General features: G+C 47.6%; 1 protein-coding gene across 6 annotated transcripts in view; it reads right to left on the bottom strand.

Moving 5' to 3' along the window:
• Window positions 1-354: 354 nt before the first annotated feature.
• The window catches only part of rnf24 (ring finger protein 24), a 175,197-nt gene continuing 148,787 nt past the window's right edge, over window positions 355-26,764 (bottom strand). For 4 of the 6 annotated variants that reach the window (XM_085975527.1, XM_085975525.1, XM_085975526.1 and 1 more), the window contains 2 exons: window positions 11,214-11,293; window positions 355-8,980 (listed from right to left, as the gene is read on the bottom strand). In XM_085975527.1, the coding sequence (XP_085831653.1) occupies window positions 8,869-8,980; window positions 11,214-11,293 (192 nt within the window). In that variant the 3' untranslated portion in view covers window positions 355-8,868. Of the gene's footprint in view, window positions 8,981-11,210; window positions 11,294-14,980; window positions 15,167-26,764 lie in introns of those variants that run through there. The other 2 variants (XR_015074986.1, XR_015074987.1) reach the window with 2 other exon arrangements.

The raw sequence follows: 26,764 nt of genomic DNA on the forward strand, positions 1-26,764 counted from the left end.
CTCAAGGGCAACTAGGGATGGGCAATAAATGCTGGCCTTGCCAGCGACGCCCACATCCCATAAACGAATAAAAAAAACTATAAAAATACATGTGTACACCTATGCAAGTGTGTGTATGTATTTATAAATATCTATCTATCTATCTATATATAAATAAATAAATGAATAACTTGTCCTGCCTTAGATCAGCTAACTCAACACTGTTGAGGGATTGAATTAAGGATTTCACTGGATCCTGTGGCTCAGTATTACACCAGACATTGCCCTCAACATCAGTACATTCAGACCATCAGAAGAAGCTGCCAGACTGCAAGAAGGAATCAGACGTTTGGTGAAGAATTACAAGACGCCCACTGTTTCTGAAACCTCTCATTTATTTACAATTCCAGTCAATCACATGCAGATGTTCTCGAATACGATTAATTAGCAAAACAAAAGCCATCCAAAATTTCAAAATAGCAATTAAATATACAAAAATATAGCTTACAAATAGCAATGTTTTAAAATATATTCTGCTGCAGAATTCTTATATAAACATGTCTATGAAACTGATAACCTATGTTCCATAAACATTAGAGAGTAGATTTATTACATGGTATCTATAGAAAGGCAGAAGGCCCACCCACAAGAGGAACACAGCATCTGCTTGAGGTTACGTTGCTACTAATAGGAATAGACACAAGGTTTTTAGAGACTGGCCTCTGCTACCTAAAACTCGAAGAAATCACATCGTCGCTCACCTATCATTCTCTAAAATTCTTAATACTGGATCATTTAAAGTGGGTTTTCATTGCACCTTCAAATGACTTCTGTCATTTCTGTTTAAAATTTGTTATAAAAAGAGATTATTGTTCAAAGTGAGATGGCAGGAAAGGGAGCAAAGGATGAGGCGAGAGACAGAGATGAGAGAAAGAGAGGTTTAAAAAAAAACACACGAGATGGGAAGAAATGACAACGAAAGAGGCGAGAGACAGAAATGGGGAAAAGCAAAAGAAAAAAAAGAGAAAGAAGGGAAAAGAGAGCAAAAAAAAGCACCACAGGTTCAGTGTCACATCTGTCATTTAAGCAGATCTGGAGTAGAATGAGCTGGGTTAAGGCTCCCTAGATTACTCCCTCCCAAAATATGGTGGTGTCGTTTGCTCTTTAAGTAAGGACACATTTCTTTCTGTTTTCCTCCTAAAAATCTTGAGAACTCCGAGCTGCCCACTATGCTCCAAAAGAGTAGGGGACTCATGAAGATTTACTCTTCAGCAGTGGCATGAGTGCTGAGACACAAGAACAGGTGGCTAGCCCTGCACAAGTGGCTGCAATACCCTGACGGAAAGGGCAATGAAGGCCTCCCTGATGCAGGCACGCCAGAGTGAGGCAGAGATATAAAGAAAGACTTGCATTTATATTATGCTTTTCGCAACTTCAGGCGCTTCTCAGCCAATGAAGTACTTTTGAAGTGTAGTCACTGCTGTAATGTAGGAAAGTTGTTCGGGGTGGGGGGGCGGTTAGGGAAATGGAAGTCTGGAACTGCCTTTGTGTGGGGAGGGGGGGCAGAGAGAGAGGAGAGAGGAGAATTGTTTGAACCAGTTGACACAGGCTGCGCTTGATTGACAGCTAGTGATAATAGAATGGAATTGCAGACAGCGCTGCAACTGGGCACAGGCACTCCTCAATCTTGCTAACTATGTCTCAGTTTCAACACAGGAAGGACAGGTGATTAAGCAATGTGTGTGTGTCCATTTCCTAACATTGTGCTCACTTGTAAATGATGCTGGGGCCATGAGGAAACAAAACACAGAAGCAGCAGCAAGGTGCAATTAAAATACCATTTTGTTTCCCGTGATGAATAAACAGGGCTCCCCTTTAGGGCCTAACACTGAGTTTCTTTGTAGAATAAAAATATAAACAAAACGAAACAGGAAAAAAAAATGATTGTAACACAAGCAGCCTTGGTAGCCTCTGAAAGGAGAATGTTGTAAGTACATTAAAAGGTCGACGGTAAATATTAAGGAGCAAGTCTCCCCGACTCACTAAGTAAACGAGTGCGGCGGCTTCACGAAGACGTGCGACTGCTGCGCGGAAGTTGTCGCGGTTGTTCAGTAATGACGGCTCGTGCGATGTGCTGGACGCTGGTTAGGGCTGGAGGCTCAGCAAAGGTCACGGGGGTCAGGGGTTGTGTTCCCGAAACCTCCTCCGACAGCGCTAAACAGTAATGAGATTCCAAGTGACGCGAGAACGGAGAATTCAGATCAGTTGGCAAGTGGCCCCATTGCCAAGGAAACGCAAATGAAATACTTTTCAATTGGAACAATCAATCGATTTAAAAAAAAAACCACTTTTTTGACAACCATGACTAAATTCTTTTCATGGTTATGCCATTTTGGAATAGCTGAAACTCAACTGCACAAATTGTACACTGGCATGCAGGCCATGATGGTCTAGATTTTGAGATTCTACGCCAATGTTAACCCATTTATTGTACAATCAGCGTTACGATTGGAAAATCAAGGTTGATGAGTTTTATTCAAAGCTTTCTTTTCAAAGAATTGCCGAGGGTGTCGTGCGGTTTGAGGTAAATCGTGATGTTTGTGCGCTCCAGCACTAATCAGACTACCAATAGCTTTGTTCTACAAAATAGGAAAAACTTACTGCTGTTTCACTTAAGGTAACGAGCATTCTCCATTTACACAAGCATCCCAGGACTCCTCCACAACTTCTTCTCAATGAATACATCAGAGTTAAGACACTGTGGTGTCCCAAGACTTACATTTGTTGAGGGGACACTCGACCGCGTCAATACCCATTCATGGACAGATCACTATGGGCAAACTAGGCCCCAGGATCACTGGAAGAAATGCCATCATCTGTGCAATGTTAAGTGTGCGCAATGAATTCTCAGAAATAACCCCTCAGGTGAAAACTAAAAGGCTTTGAAAGCAATTCACCTGAGCAGAGCTTCAGTGTTTTATTTTGTAAAGAGGAATCATCATCATTTTGGGATAGAGTTGATGACCCTCCGATGGCAATGATGTCTCTAAGGGCTAAATCTTGGCATCAAACATTTGCTGGTGAATTCAAGTCTTACAGATGTACAAGGTTTGACCCAATGGTTCCAAAGTTTAAGCGAATCTCTTCATCTGATATATCGTAGTGATAGGACGAGCTTATTGTCAAACTGTAAAGGTGAAGAGTAAGTATCCAACTTTTATCAGTATTCACAATGAATATTATTGCTCAGAAACTGGCATTTTTCACTTGCTCCAGCACTTTTTAATGCAAAAAAAATCGTAGTACTTGTGCTGTAGTCGACAAGTCGCAGATATTTGTGGATTTTTTGCGGGATGTCAGGCTGTATCAAATCACCTGGTCTATTTGTTGTCTTTGAAAGTATTTGCTCATAAGCTGATTAGAGATGAGAGAAAGATTTTACCAGGCTACACCCCTTTAAGGGGCACTTTCAGTTGCAGGTTTTATTAATTTCTCCCACCATTCCTTCCTTTCTGGGGGCATTGACACTTGCACCAAAACAGCACTATTTGGAGGTACTTTGGAGTTTCTTGCCCCTTCTCCCTCTTCCACCATAAACCAATCCCCAACTAAGAGGGCAACAGGCGCTAGGCCTTGGTCAACAATTGATGGCTCGTTATATAGACAGTGGCTGAAGGTTGACGAACTGCCTGTTTACCCTCCCTATGGCTTTCCTCCGCGTTCTGCTTCTCCTAAAGGCTCAGCTGAGATGGGGAATTCATCCTACGGGAAGTCGTGGGTGTCAAGCTTGCATCCCAAACCCGCGAGCTCTTCCACTTAGAAGGACAAGGGCAGCAGGCGCATGGGAACACCACCACCTCCAAGTTCCCCTCCAAGTCACACACCATCCTGACTTAGAAGTATATCGCCGATCCTTCATCGTCGCTGGGTCAAAATCCTGGAACTCCCTCCCTAACAGCACTGTGGGAGTACCTTCACCACACGGACTGCAGCGGTTCAAGAAGGCGGCTCACCACCACCTTCTCAAGGGCAATTAGGGATGGACAATAAATGCTGGCCTTGCCAGCGACGCCCACATCCCATGAACGAATAAAAAAACATGGTGTGAAGTGCTCAATGTTTTATTATTGTGGGGTTTTTTTAAAACATAATTCTCCAATTTTTGTCCCTTCGTCTCCTTGCCTGAAGGCATTGAGTGAACCTGAGGCAGTGACCGACTTATTAGAAAGGGCGGCAATCCCAACAATTGCCTTGCTCGATGGCCAACCTCCAGATTGTGGCACCACAGAACGGTGCGGAGATGCGATCTCACCTCCGCGGCGGCTCATCGCAGAGCGAGCTCCCGACTGCGGGCAGCTGACAAGTGACAACCGACGACTTCTTCGAAGGGGGTCAACAATTCCGCTTTAATAGGGCTCTACTCAATTTTTCCTATTGAAGCTGGGGGATAATCTACCTGCTGGATAGCATTCGCTCGCCTTCACCCAGAGAGCAAGAAAGGGAGCGGGAGCTGCACTGAGATGCAGCGGAGTCAGCAACCAGGCCATGAATGGGAGAGCGGAGGCACGTGGAGCAGTAAGTCTGTCAAGGGCCAAAGGTGTAGACGGCTCACAAGTGGTTGCATGATGAGTAGCACTCTGCTGGGTTTGAAAGCCTGGGTGGTTCCTGCTCTTGGTGAACTGGTCAGTTTTTATGTGCGAGCCCAGACAGCTAGTGTAGGCAGGCCATTTTTAACCTTCGAAGGCCCCACGGTCCAGCTCGATCTTGTCCTGACTTGACATCTACACATGGGGACTTTTCTCAGCAAAAATGGCTGGATATCGATCAAGAACAGGCCGACTTTTTGTTGTTGTTTTAAACCCCTCCTTCCGTAGCTGAAACTGTCGTGTCCCCCTATCATCACCCCAGCTAACACAGCAGAGAGCAGGGATCAAGCCTGCCAGGTTCCCTGGGCTGCGGGGCTCAGTTTCGCACTCGGCAGCACGGTGGCATAGTGGTTAGCACTGTTGCCTCACAGCGCCAGGGACCCGGGTTCGAATCCGGACCCGGGTTCGAATCCGGCCTCGGGTGACTGTCTGTGTGGAGTTTGCACATTCTCCCCGTGTCTGCGTGGGTTTCCTCCGGGTGCTCCGGTTTCTTCCCACAGTCCAAAGATGTGCGGGTTAGGTTGATTGGCTATGATAAATTGACCCTTAGTGTTAGGGGGGATTAAATACGTGGGGATAGGGTGGGATATGTGTTGGTGTAGGGGTTATGGGGATTGGGTGGGACATGTGTCGGTGCAGGCTCGATGGGCCGAAATGGCCTCTATCTGCACTGTGGGGTTTCTGTGATTCTGTCTGCTAGCTCCACTGCCAGGGGAGCCCATATACTCTGGAGAAACAGTAAAAAAAAATCCCAGTAAAAGGCTTCAAAGTAAAGCCCTGCAAATCCAAGGATTCAGATAGAAACGGCCAGAAGGCTAACAACCACCAACCCCGCCCCTCAAAGAGTTAGTCTAATCTGCCCATCGGGAAACTCACGGGCTCGGGTGCAATGCTGGATTCACACACTGCCCCATTTTACTCTCTACTGAAGTCATGGTGAGTAATATTGGGCGGGGTGTAAAACTGGCGTTCCGCCCGATCCCGTGGATTCCCCCGCACAGAGTGTTAGGTTAAAATTACCCCCGCCACCTCCCAATGTCTCACAATAGGAGATACCGGGCGCATGATTACTCTGGTAGTAGCGACATCTCGAGTGCATTGAAAGAGAACAAGTTCACAACGTCAAATGACCAAAGCAATTCTCCCGCCTCGTCTTTTCACTTTCTCACTGTCAGTAATCGGGACTGGACAATTCCCACTTCCAGCAGGTTTGACGCATTCACAGCTCTCGGAATGGTGTTCCCGTTAAAATCACAGACTGAAATCTCCTTCCCCGGTCAAGGATAATCGGAAGAGATTCTGTGACCAAGTGAATTGGATAAATACTTGAAGAGGAGAAAATCACAAGGCTATGGGGAAAGAGCAGGGGAGTGACTAATTGGGTCGCTCTTTCAAAGGCTTCCTCCTGTGCTGTAAGATTCTATGATTCTCTGTACCTAGGGCGGACAGTTTAACATGTTCAGTTCACCAGTTAAAGCGACTCATAAGCTACAGATAAAGCGCCTTTTAACAAAGTGCCCTGTGAAATGAAAAAAAAGTGGAAAAATGCTGAACTGACAAGATATCCTGTTATAAAGCACTGGGAACTGTGCATTACCAGATCTGGAGTAGGAGGTTAAACAAAAATAGGGGGAATAAAAAAGGCATCCATTTTCTCATTTGCAATGAGATACGCTTTTCACTGACCTGCTTAATAAAAAACGCATCTCAGATAAAGGCCAAGTGTGGCTCGAATGAAACAGAGTGACTCAATTGTATTAAAGTATGTTCCAAACTGCTGCACCAGCAGCTTTCTGAATCCCACAGGGGAGCTCCAGCATTCAGCCTCTCTCTATTGCCTGTGTGTATGTTGTCAATTTTCATGAGACCAGGGCAGCGATGTAATCGGGCAGCGCTCTATAAAAGCTGCAGTGACTTTCAGGAAAACTGACAGCACGCACAAAAAAAAAAGGGGCAAGGTTGGTCGTTAAATGAACGATCTCGGGAGATCTTTGAGTGGAAAAGGTTTCACAAAGGTTTGGCCGCACGTTTCATCAGCTGCTCTGGTGTGTGTGCCTTAGTCCTACCTCTCCTGCTAAGACAGGAGAGAGAGGTTTTAATGCTAATCCTTGTGCTGTCAGTGCCAAGTGATTTTAGTTGCAGGCATTCTTGGCTCTTCCCACACACCTCCTTGTTCTCCCTCACCCTGCCCTCTGCAATTCTTTCCATTGTCAACTGGCATATTTTTTTTTGTCACCTCCTTTTCCCCCCACATTCTGTGTTGCATTTTGTAAAAAAAAATATAAATAATGTTTTACATTAAATTATTATTTCTTCGTTTGTTCAGAATTTCATTGTCGACCACACTTACATCTTTGGCCATCTGCTGTAAGCGAGGCGATGCGTCAGGATGGGAAACGCCATGAACTGCTGTCCGTGTACACTCCCGATCACTAATTAACATCACGGCGGTCGGTCTGTCTACCTGCGTGAGGAGTCTTCCATTAAATGAGCCGCAGACACGTTTCAGCCCCACAAGGAATTCACAAAGGCTCAAAGTGTTTGAAAGGCCTATGACAATTAGTCCGTTGCACAAAAAATGTTTTTAATAATTTTTTTTTTTTTTTTAAAGAAAACTATCCACTGACGAAAGGGATTGTCTCAAAAAGTTCTCACTCCTACAGCCAAGTGCGTAGTGTTCAGTATGAACTTTGACCTTCCTCTCCAAACCCTCCCCCACACAAAAAGAAGTGTTTCATCGTCAAATATTTAAGAGATATAGGCCTAGAAATTCAGTAGGCTTTGCGCCCACTTTTCGCCCAAAGAGGGTTTCTGCGCCAGTGTAAGAGGGTGCGCTGATATTCAGCGCTGCGGTAATGGCGGCGGTAGCCGGTAGCGCTGCGCCGACACCGATGACGTCATCGGTGTGCGCAGTGCCCCGGTACCGCCCCGCTTCCGGGCCAAACCCCATATTTAGTTGCGGCCACCTCTTCTGCAGCGGCCGCAAACAGCGTTTGAAAAACGGGGCCGTACTGCTGCGCTACTGGGGCGCTTTAAGGTGGAGGTGCGGTTGGCCGCTTTTTCGGCGGCCGCCTGCCCGCACCTCCCTCCCCGGCCTCCTCCACCACCCCCCCGCGGCATTGGTGGCTGATTCCCGCGAGCCCGGCACTTCTCCGTGGTGCCGGCCTCATTTGCCGGCAGAATCCAGCGGCGATCTCACGGAAGGAGGAGGCCTGCAGTACCCCAGCCTGCCGCACCGCATCGGGTGGCGCAGCGGCAGCTGGAGCGCTGAAATTCACTTTCAGCGCCCCAAGCGGAGGCGGGCACACCCTGGAACAGCGCCCGGTTCCGACTAGGGGCGCGCACAACTGGCTCCGCGCGCAGCGCTAACTTTTGGGCGTTAGCCTGCTGGCGGGCCTTAACTGAATTTCTAGGCCATAGTTTCCTCACAGTTTCAGTCCCAGGACGTGCTGGTTGAGGAGCAAAGGGGAGTGGATCATTCTGAGGAACAGGCTTCATTTTCACATTAAAACCCTCAGGCCGTTCCCACTGCCCGAGCAAACTGCTGAGCATCTGAAGGAGGAGCGAGAGCTTGGGACACACGCAACCCCTTGCCTTTTTTTTTGTAATTTCACAGCTCTGCTTTATAAGCACGAATCTTCCAGAAGCCCTGTCTCAAGGTTGGCTGCTTTGCATAGTGTCGTGAGCATGGTCAAAGCTTCTAGCTGTAAAGAGGCTCAAGTCCGTTCCCTTTGTCTTCTTATCCCTTAAAATGCTGGCAGAGCCCTTTTCACCACCCAAGCACTCAACCTGGTGGAATTTAAAATAAACCGTTCCCCCCCCGCAACCCCCCCCACACACACAATACACACCTCCCGTTATGTACCTGTGATAGTTAGTCGGGGGAGGAGGAAGAGTCATTGTAAAGTGCTCCTTTGTGTATAGCTCAAGTCAGCTTGGCCGCTGCAGTATAAAAGGTAGTTCCAGCAGCAACTCCTGGTACATCCAGCGATAAAAGTGCTTTGGCTATCGAGGCTGTCCTGACTGCACGCAGGGATTCACGGCGCGCCATCGGGCGACCGCCACCCGTTGGATTCTTGCGTTAACAACGCACTCAGATGCGGGCCAGCAGGTTCACCGTCTTGTGGATCGGCTCCATTACACACACGGAAAAAGAAAAACAAAAAACAGAAAAAAAAATAATAAGGATAAAAAAAAAAGAAAATCCTCTTTGTTTTCTGCGTTGCTGTGCGAGCGGCGAGTGCTACACTAAGTTGTCCGCCCCGCTTAAGGCTCCCTGTTCTTGGTTATTTTGGAGGACAGGTGTATTGCAGAGTGGGCAAACCTTTCTCACTTCCAGCCACTTGATCAGACACCTACGAGGGACAGAAAGAGAGAAAGAAGAATAGATTTATTGCTCGAGACACTGGTCTTTATTTTTTGGTCCAATTTGTGCTCATCGAAGGTAAGGGACATCCATCGTGGGGATTACAACACTTTCCCCCATTTCACATCCAGTGTGAGCTTCAAGCACTCACACGTCAGGTATAGCATGGTCAGATGCAACAACAACAACAACTTATATTTATATAGCACCTTTAACGTAATAAAATGTCCCAAGACACTTCACAGGACAGTTATCGAAAAAAAAATGTGACACCGAGCCATACAATAGGACAGGTGAGCAAAAGCTTGGTCAACGAGGTAGGTTTTAAGGAGCGTCTAAATGGAGGAAAGAGAAGTGGAGAGGAAAGGCGGAGAGATTTAGGGAGGGAATTCCAGAGCTTAGAACCAGGCAGCTGAAGGCACGGCCGCCAGTGGTGGAGCGATTAAAATCGGGGATGTTCAAAAGGATACACAGGAAAGCCCCCCGCCTCCATACCGTGTCCCAACAACCTCATACTGCAGCAATATGACAATTCCCTTCTCCGACTCCTAGGGTCTCCATCTCTGGTTGGATGTATTCCTGGAGGTATCATCACATGACCTCCAGCCACCCCAACCCCCACCCATTGGTCACCCGATGTGTCCATCCTCACCCCCCCACCCATTGGTCGCCTGATATGTCCATCCTCACCCCCCCACCCATTGGTCGCCCGATATGTCCATCCTCACCCCCCCACCCATTGGTCGCCCGATATGTCCATCCTCACCCCCCCACCCATTGATCGCCCGATATGTCCATCCACTCCCCCCACCCATTGATCGCCCGATATGTCCATCCACTCCCCCCACCCATTGATCGCCCGATATGTCCATCCACTCCCCCCACCCATTGATCACCCGATATGTCCATCCTCACCCCCCCACCCATTGATCGCCCGATATGTCCATCCACTCCCCCCACCCATTGATCACCCGATATGTCCATCCACCCCCCACCCATTGATCGCCCGATATGTCCATCCACCCCCCACCCATTGATCGCCCGATATGTCCATCCACCCCCCACCCATTGATCGCCCGATATGTCCATCCACCCCCCACCCATTGATCGCCCGATATGTCCATCCAATCCCCACCCATTGATCACCCGATATGTCCATCCACCCCCCCCCCACTGATCGCCCGATATGTCCATCCACCCCCCACCCATTGATCGCCCGATATGTCCATCCTCACCCCCCACCCATTGATCACCCGATATGTCCATCCACCCCCCCACCCACTGATCGCCCGATATGTCTATCCACCCCCCCACCCACTGATCGCCCGATATGCCCATCTCACCCCCACCCATTGATCGCCCGATATGCCCATCCACCCCCCCACCCATTGATCGCCCGATATGTCCATCCTCACCCCCCACCCATTGATCGCCCGATATGCCCATCCACCCCCCCACCCATTGATCGCCCAATATGCCCATCCTCACCCCGCCCACCCATTGATCGCCCGATATGCCCATCCACCCCCCCACCCATTGATCGCCCGATATGTCCATCCTCACCCCCCCCATTGATCGCCTGATATGCCCATCCACCCCCCCACCCATTGATCGCCCAATATGCCCATCCTCACCCCGCCCACCCATTGATCGCCCGATATGCCCATCCTCACCCCGCCCACCCATTGATCGCCCGATATGCCCATCCTCACGCCGCTCCGCCTTCCCCATGCCAACTGGAGAGCGGACAGACTCTTCGTTATCCGACTGGATGATTCTTAACTGTTAGTCAAACAGCGTTTTCCATCTCCAATGCATATTTATAACTAATTATAACTAATAAACAAAATTATTCAAAGAAAATGAAATATATATTTTTTTTACGCCCCTCTGGTTTTTCTCCCGGGTTTGCTCGCGGCCGTGTCCTGGAGATTCGTGTTCAATCCCTGGAGACTCCAGGGCAAACCTGCAGGGTTGGCAACCCGGCTCCCACCAGCCACCAGGGAAGCTCTCTGAATGGGGATGCCAATTTACTGCTAAAGTCAGGGTAATTTTATGTCATGACTCCAGCTAGGGATGTTCTCTACATCCATTTTTGATCTCCAGAGAAACGTATGCAAATTTTTCAAAAATGGTAGCTTCTTGGAATCACTAAATCCTACGGCAAAATGCACCCAAGTGGACACCATCTCACTTTGTCGCAAAATCTCCATTTTACTCACTTTCTATGAAACGCATGTTTACACGGACAGATCCCAAGCTCATCCTTGGACTTGAACTCCTCCAAGCAGACCGCACAAATCTGTCAGATGAAACACAGAGAGACACAATCAGCAGTCAGTTAAAAAAAATGTTGGAAATAACAACAACTTGTATTTATATAGCGCCTTTAACGTAGTAAAACGTCCCACAGGGGTATTTTAATACAAAAAAGGAACGAGGTTAAAAAGCAGGACCTCAAGGGTAGTAATCTCTGGATTACTACCAGTGCCACGTGCTAGTGAGTACAGAAATAGGAAGATAAAGCAGATGAATGCGTGGCTGGAGAGATGGTGTAGGAGGGAGGGCTTTAGATTCCTGAGGAATTCGAACCGTTTCTGGGGGAGGTGGGACCTCTACAAGCCAGACGGGTTACATCTCAACGGGAACGGGACCAATATCCTCGCGGAAGTGTTTGCTAGTGCTGTTGGGGAGGGTTTAAACTAGCTTGGCAGGGGGATGGGAACCTAAGTATAGAGTCAATAGGGAGGGAAGAAAAACTGAAATTGGAAAACAAAAACGTAGAAAGTAAATTGGAAGGACAGAGTGAATCAAGGACTAGATAGTAGTCAACAAGGAGGATTGTCTGTACTAAATGGTATAGACTTCAATGCAAGGAGTATAGCAAACAAGCTGAGGGCACAGGTAGATACTTGGGACTATGATATTATAGCTATTACACAGACGTGGCTGAAAGAGGGGCAGCTATAGCAGCTCAACATTCCTGGTTACAGGATTTTCAGACGGGATAGAGAAGGAGGTAAAAAAGGAGGGGGGGTCGCAGTATTGATTAAAGAAATTATTACAGCTGTGAGGAGGGATCATCAAACGAGGCCATATGGGTCGAATTGAAAAACAAAAAAGGGACGATCACACTGCTGGGAGTGTACTACAGACCCCAAACAGTGAGAGGGAGATAGAAGAACAAATATGTCGACAAATTTCTGAGAAGTGCAAAAACTATAGGGCAGTAATAGTAGGGGATTTCAACTACCCCAATATTAACTGGGATAAAATTAGTGTGAAGGGTATAGAAGGTGCGGAATTCCTAAAATGCATCCAGGAGAACTTTTTTAGCCCAACAAGGGAGGGGGGCGGTTCTGGACTTAGTTTTAGGGAATGAAGCTGGGCAGGTAGAAGGCGTATCAGTGGGGGAGCATTTTGGTGCTAGTGACCATAATTCTGTTAGATTTAAGGTAGTTATCGAAAAGGACAAGGATAGACCAGGAATAAAAATTCTAAATTGGGGAAAAGCAAATTTTGCTAAGCTCAGAGGGGATTTAGCCATAGTGGACTGGAAACAGCTACTTGAAAGTAAATCAGTGTCAGAGCAGTGGGGGGCATTCAAGGAGGAGATCCGGAGGGTTCAGACCAAACATGTGTCCTTAAAGAAAAAAGGTAGGACTAACAAATCTAGAGCTCCCTTGATGTCTAAGGACACACAGGGTAGGATAAAGAAAAAAGGGAGGCATATGACAGATACCGAGGGCTAAATACTCCAGAATCTTTAGAGGAGTACAGAAAGTGCAGGGGTGCAATTAAAAAGGATATTAGGAAAGCAAAGAGAGAGCATGAAAAATTCTTGGCAAGTAAAATCAAGGAAAATCCAAAGATGTTTTATAAATATATTAAGAGGGTAGGGCCTATTAGAGATCATGAGGGTAATGTGTGTGTGTTGGTGGGAGATGTTGGTAGAGTTCTTAATGAATACTTTGCATCTGTTTTCAAAAAGGAGAGGGGCGAAGCAGACATTGCTATCGGGGAGGAGGAGTGTGACATATTAGATGAAATAAACATAGTGAGAGAGGAAGTATTAAGAGGTTTAGCAGCTTTAAAAGTGGATAAACCCCCAGGCCCGGATGAGATGTATCCCAGGCTGTTAAGTGAAGCAAAAGAGGAAATAGCAGAGGCCCTGACCATCATCTTTCAATCCTCTCTGGCTTCAGGTGTGGTGCCGGAGGACTGGAGTACTGCTAATGTGGTACCCTTGTTTAAAAAGGGAGAAAAGGATAGACCGAGTAATTACAGGCCAGTCAGCCTAACTTTAGTGGTGGAAAAATTATTGGAAAGAATTCTGAAGGACAGGATAAATCTTCATTTCGAAAGACGCGGATTAATCAAGGATAATCAGCACCGATTTGTTAAGGGAAGGTCATGTCTGACAAACTTGATTGAATATTTTGAGGTGGTAACAAGGAGGGTAGATGAGGGTAGTGCGTTTGATGTAGTGTACATGGACTTTAGCAAGGCTTTTGATAAGGTTCCACATGGCAGACTGGTCATGAAGTTAAAAGCGCATGAGATCCAGGGAAAAGTGTCAAGTTGGATTCAAAACTGGCTCGGAGACAGGATGCAGAAGGTAATGGTTGATGGGTGTTTGTGTGACTGGAAGGCTGTTTCCAGTGGGGTTCCGCAGGGCTCAGTACTAGGTCCCTTGCTTTTTGTGGTATATATCACTGATCTAGACTTGAATATAGGGGGTATGATTAAGAAGTTTGCAGATGATACTAAAATCAGCTGTGTGGTTGATACTGAAGAAGGAAGTTGTAGACTGCAGGAAGACATCAATAAATTGGTCAGGTAGGCAGAACAGTGGCAAATGGAATTCAATCTGGAGAAGTGTGAGGTAATGCATTTGGGGAGGGCTAACAAGGAAAGGGAATACACATTAAATGGTAGGACACTGAGTAGTGTAGAGGAACAAAGGGACCTTGGAGTGCATGTCCACAGATCCCTGTAGGTAGATAAGGTGGTTAAGGCGGCATACGGACTACTTGCCTTTATTAGCCATGGCATACAATGCAAGAGCTGGGGCGTTATGCTTCAACTGTGTAAAACACTAGTTAGGCCTCAGCTAGAGTACTGCGTGCAGTTCTGGTCACCACATTACAGGAAAGATGTGATTGCACTAGAGAGGGTACAGAGGAGATTTACAAGGATGTTGCCGGGAGTAGAGAATCTTAGCTATGAGGAAAGACTGGATAGGCTGGGTCTGTTTTCCTTGGAACAGAGGAGGCTGAGGGGAGACCTTATTGAGGTGTATAAAATTATGAGGGGCATAGATAAAGTGGATAGAAAGGACCTATTTCCCTTAGCAGAGGGGTCAAAAACCAGGGGGCACAGATTTAAAGTAATTGGTGGAAGGTTTAGAGGGAATTTGAGGGGAAATTTCTTTACCCAGAGGGTTGTGAGGGTCTGGAACTCACTGTCTGAAAGAGTGGTAGAGGCAGGAACCCTAACCACATTTAAAAAGTACTTGGATGTGCACGTGGGATGCTCTACCTGCAGGGCTACAGACCAAGAGCTGGGAAGTGGGATTAGGCTGGATAGCTCTTTGTTGGCCGGCGCAGCCACAATGGACCAAAATGGCCTCCTTTCATGCTGTAACTTTCTATGATGGCTATTTTACTAGGCCAGAGGTAGACCGAGCTTTTGCTCAAACTAGGCTTAACAGGTAGTGCAACGCTCATCTTCTCGTATTACCCGCAAATGTTCTTGTAGCAGATGTTGGTTGGATGTGCCGCCCTCTGCCCATCCCCGAGCAGATATGCCCAAAACATCCCCACTCTCTTTCCCTCTCCTATCCCCTAATCTAGCTCCCCCTCATTAATCTCCTAATTCACGGATTTCCAAACCAACTCTACAGTTATTCAAGTTACTTTGCACTGACACACTCTGGACAATCCTCAGGATGATTCGACTGTCACAGAAGGTAATCCAGATGCTGTACCTGAAGACTAATTTTGACCACACCCTCCTAGCCAGGTGTACGATTATACAGGTAATGGGATTTTCAGTCCTGGCCAATTCAGCACACCGTAGCAGATAGTTTTTGGTTAAAAAGTAGAATTTTGACATCTCTGCTGCACGTTGATGCAAATTCCACAAGCCTCCAGTAACAATGGGGAAATTTCCACTAAGAAAGAAAAGAAAAACCTGCATTTATATAGCACCTTTTATGACCACCGGACATCCCAAAGCGCTATATAGCCAATGAAGTACTTTTTTGAAGTGTAGTCACTGTTGTAATATAGGAAACTTCATGTTGAACACCAATTGGCAGAAGCACTGAGAGTGGATGATCCATCTCGGCCTCCTCCTGAGGTCCCCAGCATCACAGATGCCAGTCTTCAGCCCATTCAATTCACTCCACGTGCTGTCAAGAAACGGCTGAAGATACTGCAAAGACTATGGGCCCTGACAACATTCCGGCAATAGTGCTGAAGACTTGTGCTCCAGAACTAGCTGCGCCCCTAGCCAAGCTGTTCCAGTACAGCTACAGCACTGGCATCTACCCGGCAATGTGGAAAATTGCCCAAGTATGTCCTGTCTACAAAAAGCAGGACAAATCCGACCCGGCCAATTACCATCCCATCAGTCTACTCTCAAACATCAGCAAAGTGATGGAAGGTGTCGTCGACAGTGCTATCAAGCGGCACTTACTCAGCAATAACCTGCTAACTGACGCCCAGTTTGGGTTCCGCCAGGGCCACTCAGCTCCTGACCTCATTACAGTCTTGGTCCAAACATGGACAAAAGAGCTGAACTCAAGAGGTGAGGTGAGAGTGACTGCCCTTGACATCAAGGCAGCATTTGATCGAGTGTGGCATCAAGGAGCCCTAGCAAAACTGAAGTCAATGGGAATCAAGGGGAAAACTCTCCATTGGTTGGAATCATACCTAGCACAAAGGAAGTTGGCTGTGGTTGTTGGAGGTCATTCATCTCAATCACATGACATCACTGCAGGAGTTCCTCAGGGCAGTGTCCTAGGCCCAACCATCTTCAGCTGTTTCATCAATGACCTTCCCTCCATCATAAGGTCAGAAGTGGGGATGTTCGCTGATGATTGCACACTGTTCAGCACCATTCGAGACTCGTCAGATACTGACGCAGTCCGTGTCCATATGCAGCAAGACCTGGACAACATTCAGACTTGGGCTGACAGGTGGCAAGTAACATACGCACCACACAAGTGCCAGGCAATGACCATCTCCAACAAGTGAGACTCTAACCATCTCCCCTTGACATTCAATGGCATTACCATCGCTGAATCCCCCACTATCAACATCCTGGGGGTTACCATTGATCAGAAACTGAACTGGACCAGCCATATAAATACTGTGGCTACAAGAGCAGGCCAGAGGCTGGGAATTCTGCAGTGAGTGTCTTACCTCCTGACTCCCCAAAGCCTTTCCACCATCTACAAGGCACAAATCAGGAGTGTGATGGAATACTCTCCACTTACCTGGATGAGTGCAGCTCCAACAACACACAAGAAGCTCGACACCATTCAGGATAAAGCAGCCCGCTTGATTGGCACTCCATCCACCACCTTCAACATTCACTCCCTCCACCACCGGCGCACTGTGGCTGCAGTGTGTACCATCTACAAGATGCACTGCAGCAACTCGCCAAAGCTCCTTCAACAGCACCTTCCAAACCCGCGACCTCTACCACTTAGAAGGACAAGGGCAGCAGACGCATGGGAACATCACCACCTACAAGTTCCCCTCCAAGCCACACACCATCCCGACTTGGACTTGTATCGCCATTCCTTCACTGTCGCTGGGCCAAAATCCTGGAACTCCCTTCCTAACAGCATTGTGGGTGTACCTACACCATATGGACTGCAGCGGTTCAAGGCAGCGGCTCACCACCATCTTCTCAAGGGCAATTAGGGATGGGCACTAAATGCAGGCCTAGCATGCGACACCCACATCCCATCAATGAATAAAAAAAACCGCGGCAGCCAATTTGCGCACAGCAAGCTCCTTCGATCGCTGGTTCGACCTTGAATAGCCATTACTGAGGGGAGTCAGAATTCCTGTTGTCTCTAACTTGGGGGGACGGGGTGAGGTACCATCTGTTTAATATTTGAGGCTGGATAAATTGAAGGCATATAGTCCTGTTACAAGTAAAGTTAAAAAAGTGAAACCTATAGACTATCACTGTCAAGGAGATTTACATTGGTACCAAAGTGCTGGGCCAAACGTTGGCAGAGGAAGAAATACATCGAAAGAGATGGAGGGAGGGGGGGGGACTTGAAGCTGGGGACGTAACTCATGCGAAAAACAAAATTGCAAGGGTGGGAGGAGGAGGGCAATCCTCCTTCTGCCACCCCAAGTGGTTAGCTCTTTACAGGGTAGTAAGGTACAGGTTCCTAGTTACAAACATCCACTCGTCAAGTTCCCTATCTGGGCTGTGTTCAATTGAGGGCAAACGTTAGCCTAAATGTAAGGAGAGAGAAATAGTAATCGGGGATTGGGCCTCCTTCTTAAAATCTTCCCAGAGAGCTGGAAAAACTGGGTTGAAAGCAGCACAGAATACATTTGGTTCTCTACGCAAGGGCTGGCATCAAAAACCTTTGATCCTTTGGTTACCCAACTTCCCTTGAAGTGCCACTCAAATCAAGGAGGTCACATGTGGGACTGGCTGGCTGGCGATGCAGCAGGTGCTTGGCTGCTATCAGCCCTGTACTGCAGAATAAGCCCCTGTTCTTTACTCAGATCACATTGAGAGATAAACAGGTGTTTAAATCTCTTGGCCCAGAAATTCGGGTCTCCACGGGTTAATATGCGCTGGATACTCACCCGTAGGCCCAACGGAAGTGCCAGTTTCGTGCATGCACTGCGCATGCGTGGGAAACCGGAACTTCTGTTCCCTTAAAGGAAGGGGTTCAGAGGTCGAACACGTGCGCCGGAGAGGCAGCGCGAGCGCCTGGAACTTCCGTTTTTTTTCCAGGTTTCTCCGGGAGGGTAAGTCTCCAGCAGTTACACTTTTAAAAAGCAGGCGCAAGGCCTGCTTTTAACAAGGTAAGTGGTGAATTAATTAAAATTAAAACATTTTTTCCACAGGTTTATTATTTTTAAATACTTTAAGGAAAGGTAAGTTTATTTTTAGCCCCGTTAGAAAATGTAATTAATTTTTTCAAAAATTTAAATTATTGTTAAAAAGTTATTTTATGTAATTTATAGATCAGAGGGACCTTGGTGTGCATGTTCATAGATCCCTGAAGGCAGCAGAACAGGTGGATAAGGTGGTTAAAAAGGCATATGGGATACTTGCCTTCATTAGCCGAGGCATAGAATATAAGAGCAGGGAGGTTATGATGGAGCTGTACAAAACGCTGGTGAGGCCACAGCTGGAGTACTGTGTGCAGTTCTGGTCGCCACACTATAGGAAGGATGTGATTGCTTTGGAGAGGGTGCAGAGGAGATTCACCAGGATGTTACCTGGGCTGGAGCGCTTCAGCTATGAAGAAAGACTGGACCGGCTGGGGTTGTTTTCCTTGGAGCAGAGAAGGCTGAGGGGGGACCTGACTGAGGTGTACAAAATTATGAGGGGCATAGATAGGGTAGATAGAAAGGAACTTTTCCCCTTAGTAGAGGGGTCAATAACAAGGGGGCATAGATTCAAGGTAAGGGGCAGGAGGTTTAGAGGGGATTTGAGGAAGAACTTTTTCACCCAGAGGGTGGTTGGAATCTGGAACTCACTGCCTGAAAGGGTGGTAGAGGCAGGAACCCTCACAACATTCAAGAAGCATTTGGATGAGCACTTGAAATGCCATAGCATACAAGGCTACGGACCAAATGCTGGAAAATGGGATTAGATTAGACAGGGCCTGATGGCCGGCGCGGACGTGATGGGCCAAAGGGCCTCTTTCTGTGCTGTATAACTCTATGACTCTATGAACTCAACCAACTCAAATATAAAACCGGTTGCAATATTTATCTCCCCCCCCCACCAACTACGGGAATTTTGTCACCCCTCAGTAATGGTTATGCAGCAATGAAGAAGTCTTACTTCTTAACATAGCGGGGGGGGGAAATAAATCAAAAGTAGGCAAGTCAAGCCCTGGTGACCAGAGACAAGGCTGGGTCTGGTGCAGGTCATCTGTCTGACCTCTTAGCTAGGGACTGGCATAGAGACTGGTATAGTGAAGATTCATCTCATTGCCATTTGTGAGCTCTTGCTATACACAAAATGGCCGCCACATTGGCCTACATAATAACAATCACTAGACTTCATTGTAGTTTGTTGCGGGTGAAGTGCTTTGAAGTGTTTTTGAAAAATATGATCAGGTCCTATACAAGTCTTTCAGAATGTTCTAGGTAAGCGTGATGTTATACCAGTACAGAAGAGCAAAGGTGGAAGCTTTCCCCTTTCCACAGCAGCATTCAACTGCCTCTTGAATAATCCTTGAGTTTTTGTCTCCGCTACCTTACCTGGAAGACCATTCCAGATATTAATCACACTTTGCATAAAGAGTGCTTCCTCCTAATTTTGACTTTTATTAGTTTGTACCCATATCTATTCCACTTTGTATCGAATATATCTCAAAAGGTGCCCTCTCAGTCACTCATTTCAAGGCTTCGTACCTCAGTCCTCTAAGACCAGGCCTCAGTCTTGTGGCCTTCACTATATTCTTCTTACGCTTTGATGACCAGAACTGAACCAACAGAGCTTAAAACAGCGACCTTCTTACTCAGAGATGAGAGTGCTACCATCGAGTTAAGGCTGACATTTGTTTTCCACTGAGTGCTGTTAGTGAATAAGCTGCCATGAGTAGTGAGAGGGTTTCCCCGCTTTAGGCTCATGCAAACTGTCTGGTTAACAATATCCCCATATCTCTGCACCATCAGTTGTTTTTGTCAGGACACTATAACTACCATAGTCTTCTGAAGACAGTCACAGCACACCTTTACCACAGGCAACTCCTTAACACCCCTCGCTCTTCCCTTCCTCTTACAATCTTCCGGCTTTTCAAAGTCAAACTTGGTATCAACCCAGCCACAACTATATAAATAATAAGAATGAAACCGAATGGACCACCTGGCATCGATCTCGGCACCGGCACACCCAGCCCAGTCAGCCCTGCAAAGTCCTCCTCACCAACATCTGGGGACCTGTGCCAAAATTGGGAGAGCTGTCCCACAGACTAGTCAAGCAACAGCCTGACATAGTCATACTCACAGAATCATACCTTTCAGCCAATGTACCAAACTCCTCCATCACCATCCCAGGTATGTCCTGTTCCACAGGCAGGACAGACCCGCCAGGGGTGGCGGTAAAGTGGTATACAGTCGGGAAGGAGTGGCCCTGGGAGTCCTCAACAATGACTCTGGACCCCATGAAGTCTCATGGCTTCAGGTCAAGCATGGGCAAGGAAACCTCCTGCTGACCACTACCTACCGCCCTCCCTCAGCTGATGAAGCAGTACTCCTCCATGTTGAACAACACTTGGAAGAAGCAGTGAGAGTAGCAAGGGTACAGAATGTACTCTGGGTGGAGGACTTCAATGTCCATCACCAAGCATGGCTCGGTAGCACCACTACTGACCGAGCTGGCCGAGTCCTGAAGGACATAGCTGCCAGTCTGGGCCTGCGACAGGTGGTGAGAGAACCAACACGAGAGAAAAACCCACTTGACCTCATCCTCACCAATCTACCTGTCGCAGATGCATCTGTCCAGGACAGTATTGGTAGCAGTGACCACCGCACAGTCATTGTGCAGACGAAGTCCCGTCTTCACACTGAGGACACTCTCGTGTTGTGTAGCATTACCACCGTGCTAAATGGGATAGATTCAGAACAGATCTAGCAGCTCAAAGCTGGGCATCCATGAGGTGTTGTGGGCCATCAGCAGCAGCAGAATTGTATTCCACCACAATCTGTAACCTCATGGCCCGGCATATCCCTCACTCTACCATTACCATCAAGCCAGGGGACCAACCCTGGTTCAATAAGGAGTGTAGAAGAGCATGCCAGGAGCAGCACCAGGCATACCTAAAAATGTGCCAACCTGGGGAAGCTGTAACACAGGACTACATGCATGCTAAAAAGTAGAATCGGCATGCTATAGACAGGGCTAAGCGATCCCACAATCAACAGATCAGATCAAAGCTCTGCAGTCCTGCCACATCCAGTCGTGAATGGTGGTGGACCATTAAACAACTAACAGGAGGAGGAGGCTGCATGAATATCCCCATCCTCAATGATGGTGGAGCCCAGCACGTGAGTGCAAAAGACAAGGCTGAAGTGTTTGCAACCATCTTCAGCCAGAAGTGCAAAGTGGATATCAAGAAACGGCTGAGCACACTGGATACAGCAAAGGCTATGGGCCTCGACAACATTCCGGCTATCGTGCTGAAGACTTGTGCTCCAGAGCTAGCCGTGCCTCTAGCCAAGCTGTTCCAGGACAGCTACAACACTGGCATCTATGCGACAATGTGGAAAACTGCCCAGGTATGTCCTGTCCACAAAAAGCAGGACAAATCCAACCCGGCCAATTACCGCCCAATCAGTCTACTCTCAATCATCAGCAAAGTGATGGAAGGTGTCATCAACAGTGCTATCAAGCGGCACTTCACCAATAACCTGCTCACTGATGCCCAGTTTAGGTTCCGCCAGGACCACTTGGCTCCCGACCTCATTACAGCCTTGGTCCAAACATGGACAAAGGAGCTGAATTCCAGAGGTGGGGTGAGAGTGACTACCCGAGACATCAAGGCAGCATTTGACCGAGTGTGGCATCAAGGAGCCCTAGTAAAACTGAAGTCAATGGGAATCAGGGGGGGAAAACTCTCCACTGGCTGGAGTCATACCTAGCACAAAGGAAGATGGTTGTGTTGATTGAAGGTCAATCATCACAGCCCCAGGACATCGCTGCAGGCATTCCTCAGGGCAGTGTCCTAGGCCCAACCATCTTCAGCTGCTTTATCAATGACCTTCCCTCCAACATAAGGTCAGAAATGGGGATGTTTGCTGATGACTGCACAGCGTTCAGTGCCATTCACAATTCCTCAGATAATGAAGCAGTCCATGCCTGCATGCAACAAGACCTGGACACGATCAGGCTTGGGCTGATGAGTGGCAGGTAACATTCGCACCACAGAAATACCAGGCAATGACTATCTCCAACAACCAAGAGTCTAACCACCGTCCATGACATTCAACGACATTACCATCGTCGAATCCCCCACCATCAATGTCCTGGGGGTCACCATTGACCAGAACCTTAACTGGACCAGCCACATAAATACTGTGGCAACAAGAGCAGGTCAGAGGCCAGGTATTCTGCAGCGAGTGTCACACCTCCCAACTCCCCAAAGCCTTTCCACCATCTGCAAGGCACAAGTAAGGAGTGTGATGGATACTCTCCACTTGCCTGGATGAGTGCAGCTCCAACAACACTCAAGAAGCTCGACACCATCCAGGACAAAGCAGCCCCCTTGATTGGCACCCCATCCACCACCTTAAACATTCACTCCCTCCACCACTGACGTACCGTGGCTGCAGTGTGTACCATCTACAAGATGCACTGCAGCAACTCGCCAAGGCTTCTTCGGCAGCACCTCCCAAACCCGCGACCTCTTCCACCTAGAAGGACAAGGGCAGCAGGCGCATGGGAACATCAGCACCTCCAAGTTCCACCTCCAAGTCACACACCATCCTGACTTAGAAGTATATCGCCGATCCTTCATCGTCGCTGGATCAAAATCCTGGAACTCCCTCCCTAACAGCACTGTGGGAGTACCTTCACCACACGGACTGCAGCGGTTCAAGAAGGCAGCTCACCACCACCTTCTTAAGGGCAATTAGGGACAGGCAATAAATGCTGGTTTTGCCAGTGACGCCCACATCCCATAAACGAATAAAAAAATCTGCTTGATTCATCTCGTTTCTCTCCTAATCTTTCAGCCCCAGTGATAACTGCCCTGCATTTGACTCTTCCCTTAAGTTTCTCAGTAAAAGTTGTGTCAAACCTCTGATCACATTACACGTAAACATCATGATCATGGCGAGTAAACAAACATTTGTACTGAAGTGACTCGAGGGCGGGAAAGCATCTCTTGCAGGGAGGGAGAGGGGGCCTCAGAGGATATTAATAACACGTCTAAATCTCATCCAAGGACACAGCCCTGTAAAGAGCTACAACACATCACAATTCATGCTCCTGTGGCATCTGAGCATTTGGTTGTGCGACAGATCTGTAGCACATTCCAACCAACTGGTTATTTCAGATAGAAAACTAAGATGAGCTGAACCAGGTATTAGCTGCATAGCGCTGTGGGACGTCCTGAGGTTGTGAAAGGCGCTATATATTTTTTCTTTCTTTCTTTAATGCATTATGTACATTACGGCAATGTGTTTAAAAGCTGTGGAATTTTCATGAACCGTCTTTTTGTAACATTTCCCCATGCCAGTTCTCTCGTCTGGTGAAAGTGTCGATTCCTGCTGGGGTACAGCTCTACCAGCATGGGGAACCCTTTGGTACCTCTCTCTCTCTATTCACGGTTGAGCCTTGAAAGCAAATATCAGCAGACAATCCTATTGCAGGAGGCCAATTCTGTCCTCGCCCAATCTTTCCAGGCCCACTTTCCAGCTGGGCTCCCTGTACAGCCATTGGGAGCAGGAATCCTCGCAGATTTTTCCCTTCCCTAACCAATGATGCCAATTATAGTGACTCAACCTCTGTGCTGGCTGTAATCAGCTCACTCAGCAATGACCGAGGATCAGAATTTCCTGGCTCACGTGCCTCAGTACCACACTATGCACCGAGTATACTTTGTGATGTTTCTGAAGGACATTCTCAACCGTGCAGTCCTAACATGTCTGCATTTTGCTTCTGGTCTGTGCGCGGTGTGAACTGAACGTAACCTTTCACACTGATAACACGTTCAAACACCTTAAATAAACTATTAATCTAATATACCTAACTTGGTATTGCAGGACTGACTGAAAAATGTCATTAGATAAATGCATAATGAGGAGACAGATGTCAGGGAAGTGAACTAAGCAGTGTGAATATCATTCTACAGGATACAGTATAGGAGAGAGATTATGGGGAACCTGTGCTGTGAAATACCCATAGTATGGGGGCAATTTTAATCTAACCCACCCGCTGGGAACCTGCCTGATTTTATTCTCCATTGATGTGAAGGACCAGAATCCCACCATTACCACTCGGCCTAAAGTCCATTCTAAAAAGGACAGTCACTTCCCAAGGGCACTTGGTGAGAATGAAGCAACAAAATGCGGATATTGAAAAGGACGTTATCAATGGTGGGAAATTGCGTATAACGTCAGGCAACATCCCTGGTTGTGGATTATGTCAATGTTATTTGTGGTAATTCAATTTGTTATGATTGCAATTCTCATAATTTTAATCTGTGTAGTGCGACGGACTCTTAAACAATATGCTAAAGGTTTGCCTGCTTTGGGTCGCGAGAAATGGTTACACGGTTTTGGTGCAGCGTGATTATTTAATGCAGTGATTACTTGATGCAGTCTTGTATGGAGAGTGGTACTCAGAAAGACCGTGATTAAAGTGGATACTGGACGTAGTCCATTCCCACTGGAGGAGGGATTGAAGGGTTCCCGGTCCTTCAGTAACAGCAGAGGCGTTACCATGGGTACCCGCATGGGTCCTAGCTATGCCTGCCTTTTCGTGGGCTATGTGGAACAATCTTTGTTCCAGTCCTACTCGGGTCCCCTCCCTCACCTCTTTTTCCGATACATTGATGACTGTATCGGTGCCGTTTCCTGCTCTCGCCCCGAACTTGACAATTTCATTCACTTTGCCTCCAATTTCCACCCTTCCCTCACCTTCACATGGTCCATCTCTGACTCTTCCCTTCCCTTCCTCGACTTCTCCGTCTCCATCTCTGGGGATAGGTTATCGACCAATATTTACTACAAGCCCACTGACTCCCACAGCTACCTGGACTACACTTCCTCCCACCCCGCTTCCTGTAAGGACTCTATTCCATTCTCCCAGTTTCTCCGCCTCCGCCGTATCTGCTCCGACGATGCCACCTTCCACACCAGTGCTTCAGACATGTCTTCCTTTTTCCGCAACCGAGGATTCCCCTCTACCGTGGTGGACACTGCCCTCGACCGTGTCAGTTCTATCTCCCGCACCTCTGCCCTCACCCCTGCCCCTCCCTCCCGGAACCACGATAGGGTTCCCCTTGTCCTCACCTTTCACCCCACCAGCCTCCACATTCAACGGATCATCCTCCGGCATTTCCGCTACCTCCAAAGTGATCCCACCACCAAACGTATCTTCCCCTCCCCTCCCCTTTCAGCATTCCGCAGGGACCGCTCTCTCCGAGACACCCTAGTCCACTCCTCTATCACCCCAAACAGCCCTTCCTCTTCGCCTGGCACCTTCCCGTGCAAGCGGAGGAGGTGTAACACCTGCCCCTATACCTCCCCCCTCCCCACTGTCCAGGGCCCCAAACACCCCTTCCAGGTGAAACAGCGATTTACTTGTACTTCTCGCAATCTAGTATACTGTATTCGCTGCTCACGATGCGGTCTCCTCTACATTGGGGAGACCAAACGCAGATTGGGTGACCGCTTTGCGGAACACCTCCGTTCAGTCCGTAAGGGTGACCCCGAGCTTCCGGTCGCCTGTCATTTCAATTCACCGCTCCATTCCCACTCGGACCTCACCGTCCTTGGCCTCTTGTACTGTTCCACGGAAGCTCAACGTAAACTCGAGGAACAGCACCTCATCTTCCGATTAGGCACTCTGCAGCCTTCCGGTCTCAATATCGAGTTCAACAATTTCAGATCATAACCTCGGCCCCTATTTCATTTTTACTTACATTTTTCCACTCCTTTCCTCCCCCCCCCTTTCCTTTTGTTTCTCTCTCACACCTGGCAGCTATCTTCTGCCCTGCCAGTACACTTTACACCTAATCCCAGCCTATTACCATCTCGTCTAGCTTCTAATCTCTTTTACTTCTTTTGGTTCTTTTATTCTTTTGTCCGATCGCAGCCCTGCCTTCGATCTAGTTCCTTTTCTCTCCAGTTTTGAAGAAGGGTCAAACCCGAAACGTCAACTCAAATTTCTCTCCACGGATGTTGCCTGACCTGCTGAGTTTTTCCAGCATTTTCTGTTGTTATTTCGGATTTCCAACATCTGCAGTATTTTGCTATCGTCACAGCAGAGAGTATGATGGACTGCTTGTCTGCTAGGTGCAGAAACTTTTTGTCACAAGGTCACGAGAAAACGCTGAAACTTCAAAGCAAAATCAGTAACATCAGAGAGCTGAAACTTCAAAGCAATTAGGTGTCAATGCCACGTACAACAACAATGGCCCAGCCGATTATCAGAAGGAACTGTGTCAACAAACCCACCGCTGTGGGGAAGTCATGTCTTAAATTGACACCACTCGAATAGATAGGACAAAACAGTGGCTAGTGAAGACTTTAATCTATCCCTTTCTTGTTCGGAGCTTGTTTGATGTAGACATGAAAGCAGAGATGAGGTATAAAGAAGGCATGACACCTAAGCAAAGGTGTGCACCCAGAACCGAGAGTTCTGAAGAAATGTCAGGGGATGTCTGGAAAGAACGAACAAAAGACGCCAGGTCAGGCCACCTCCCAAGACCGAGGATCTGATCAATCCAAGGTCTTGAGTGTCACTCTCCAAGTTAAGGATGTGTCACTGTCGTTCATTCCTTGTATAATCAGTGGCAGCTTCATTAATGTAATCAATCTTG

Source organism: Somniosus microcephalus, chromosome 2, assembly GCF_052327205.1.
Source record: "Somniosus microcephalus isolate GS21.2 chromosome 2, FLI_Smic_1.0, whole genome shotgun sequence".
NCBI classification, from domain to species: domain Eukaryota; kingdom Metazoa; phylum Chordata; class Chondrichthyes; order Squaliformes; family Somniosidae; genus Somniosus; species Somniosus microcephalus.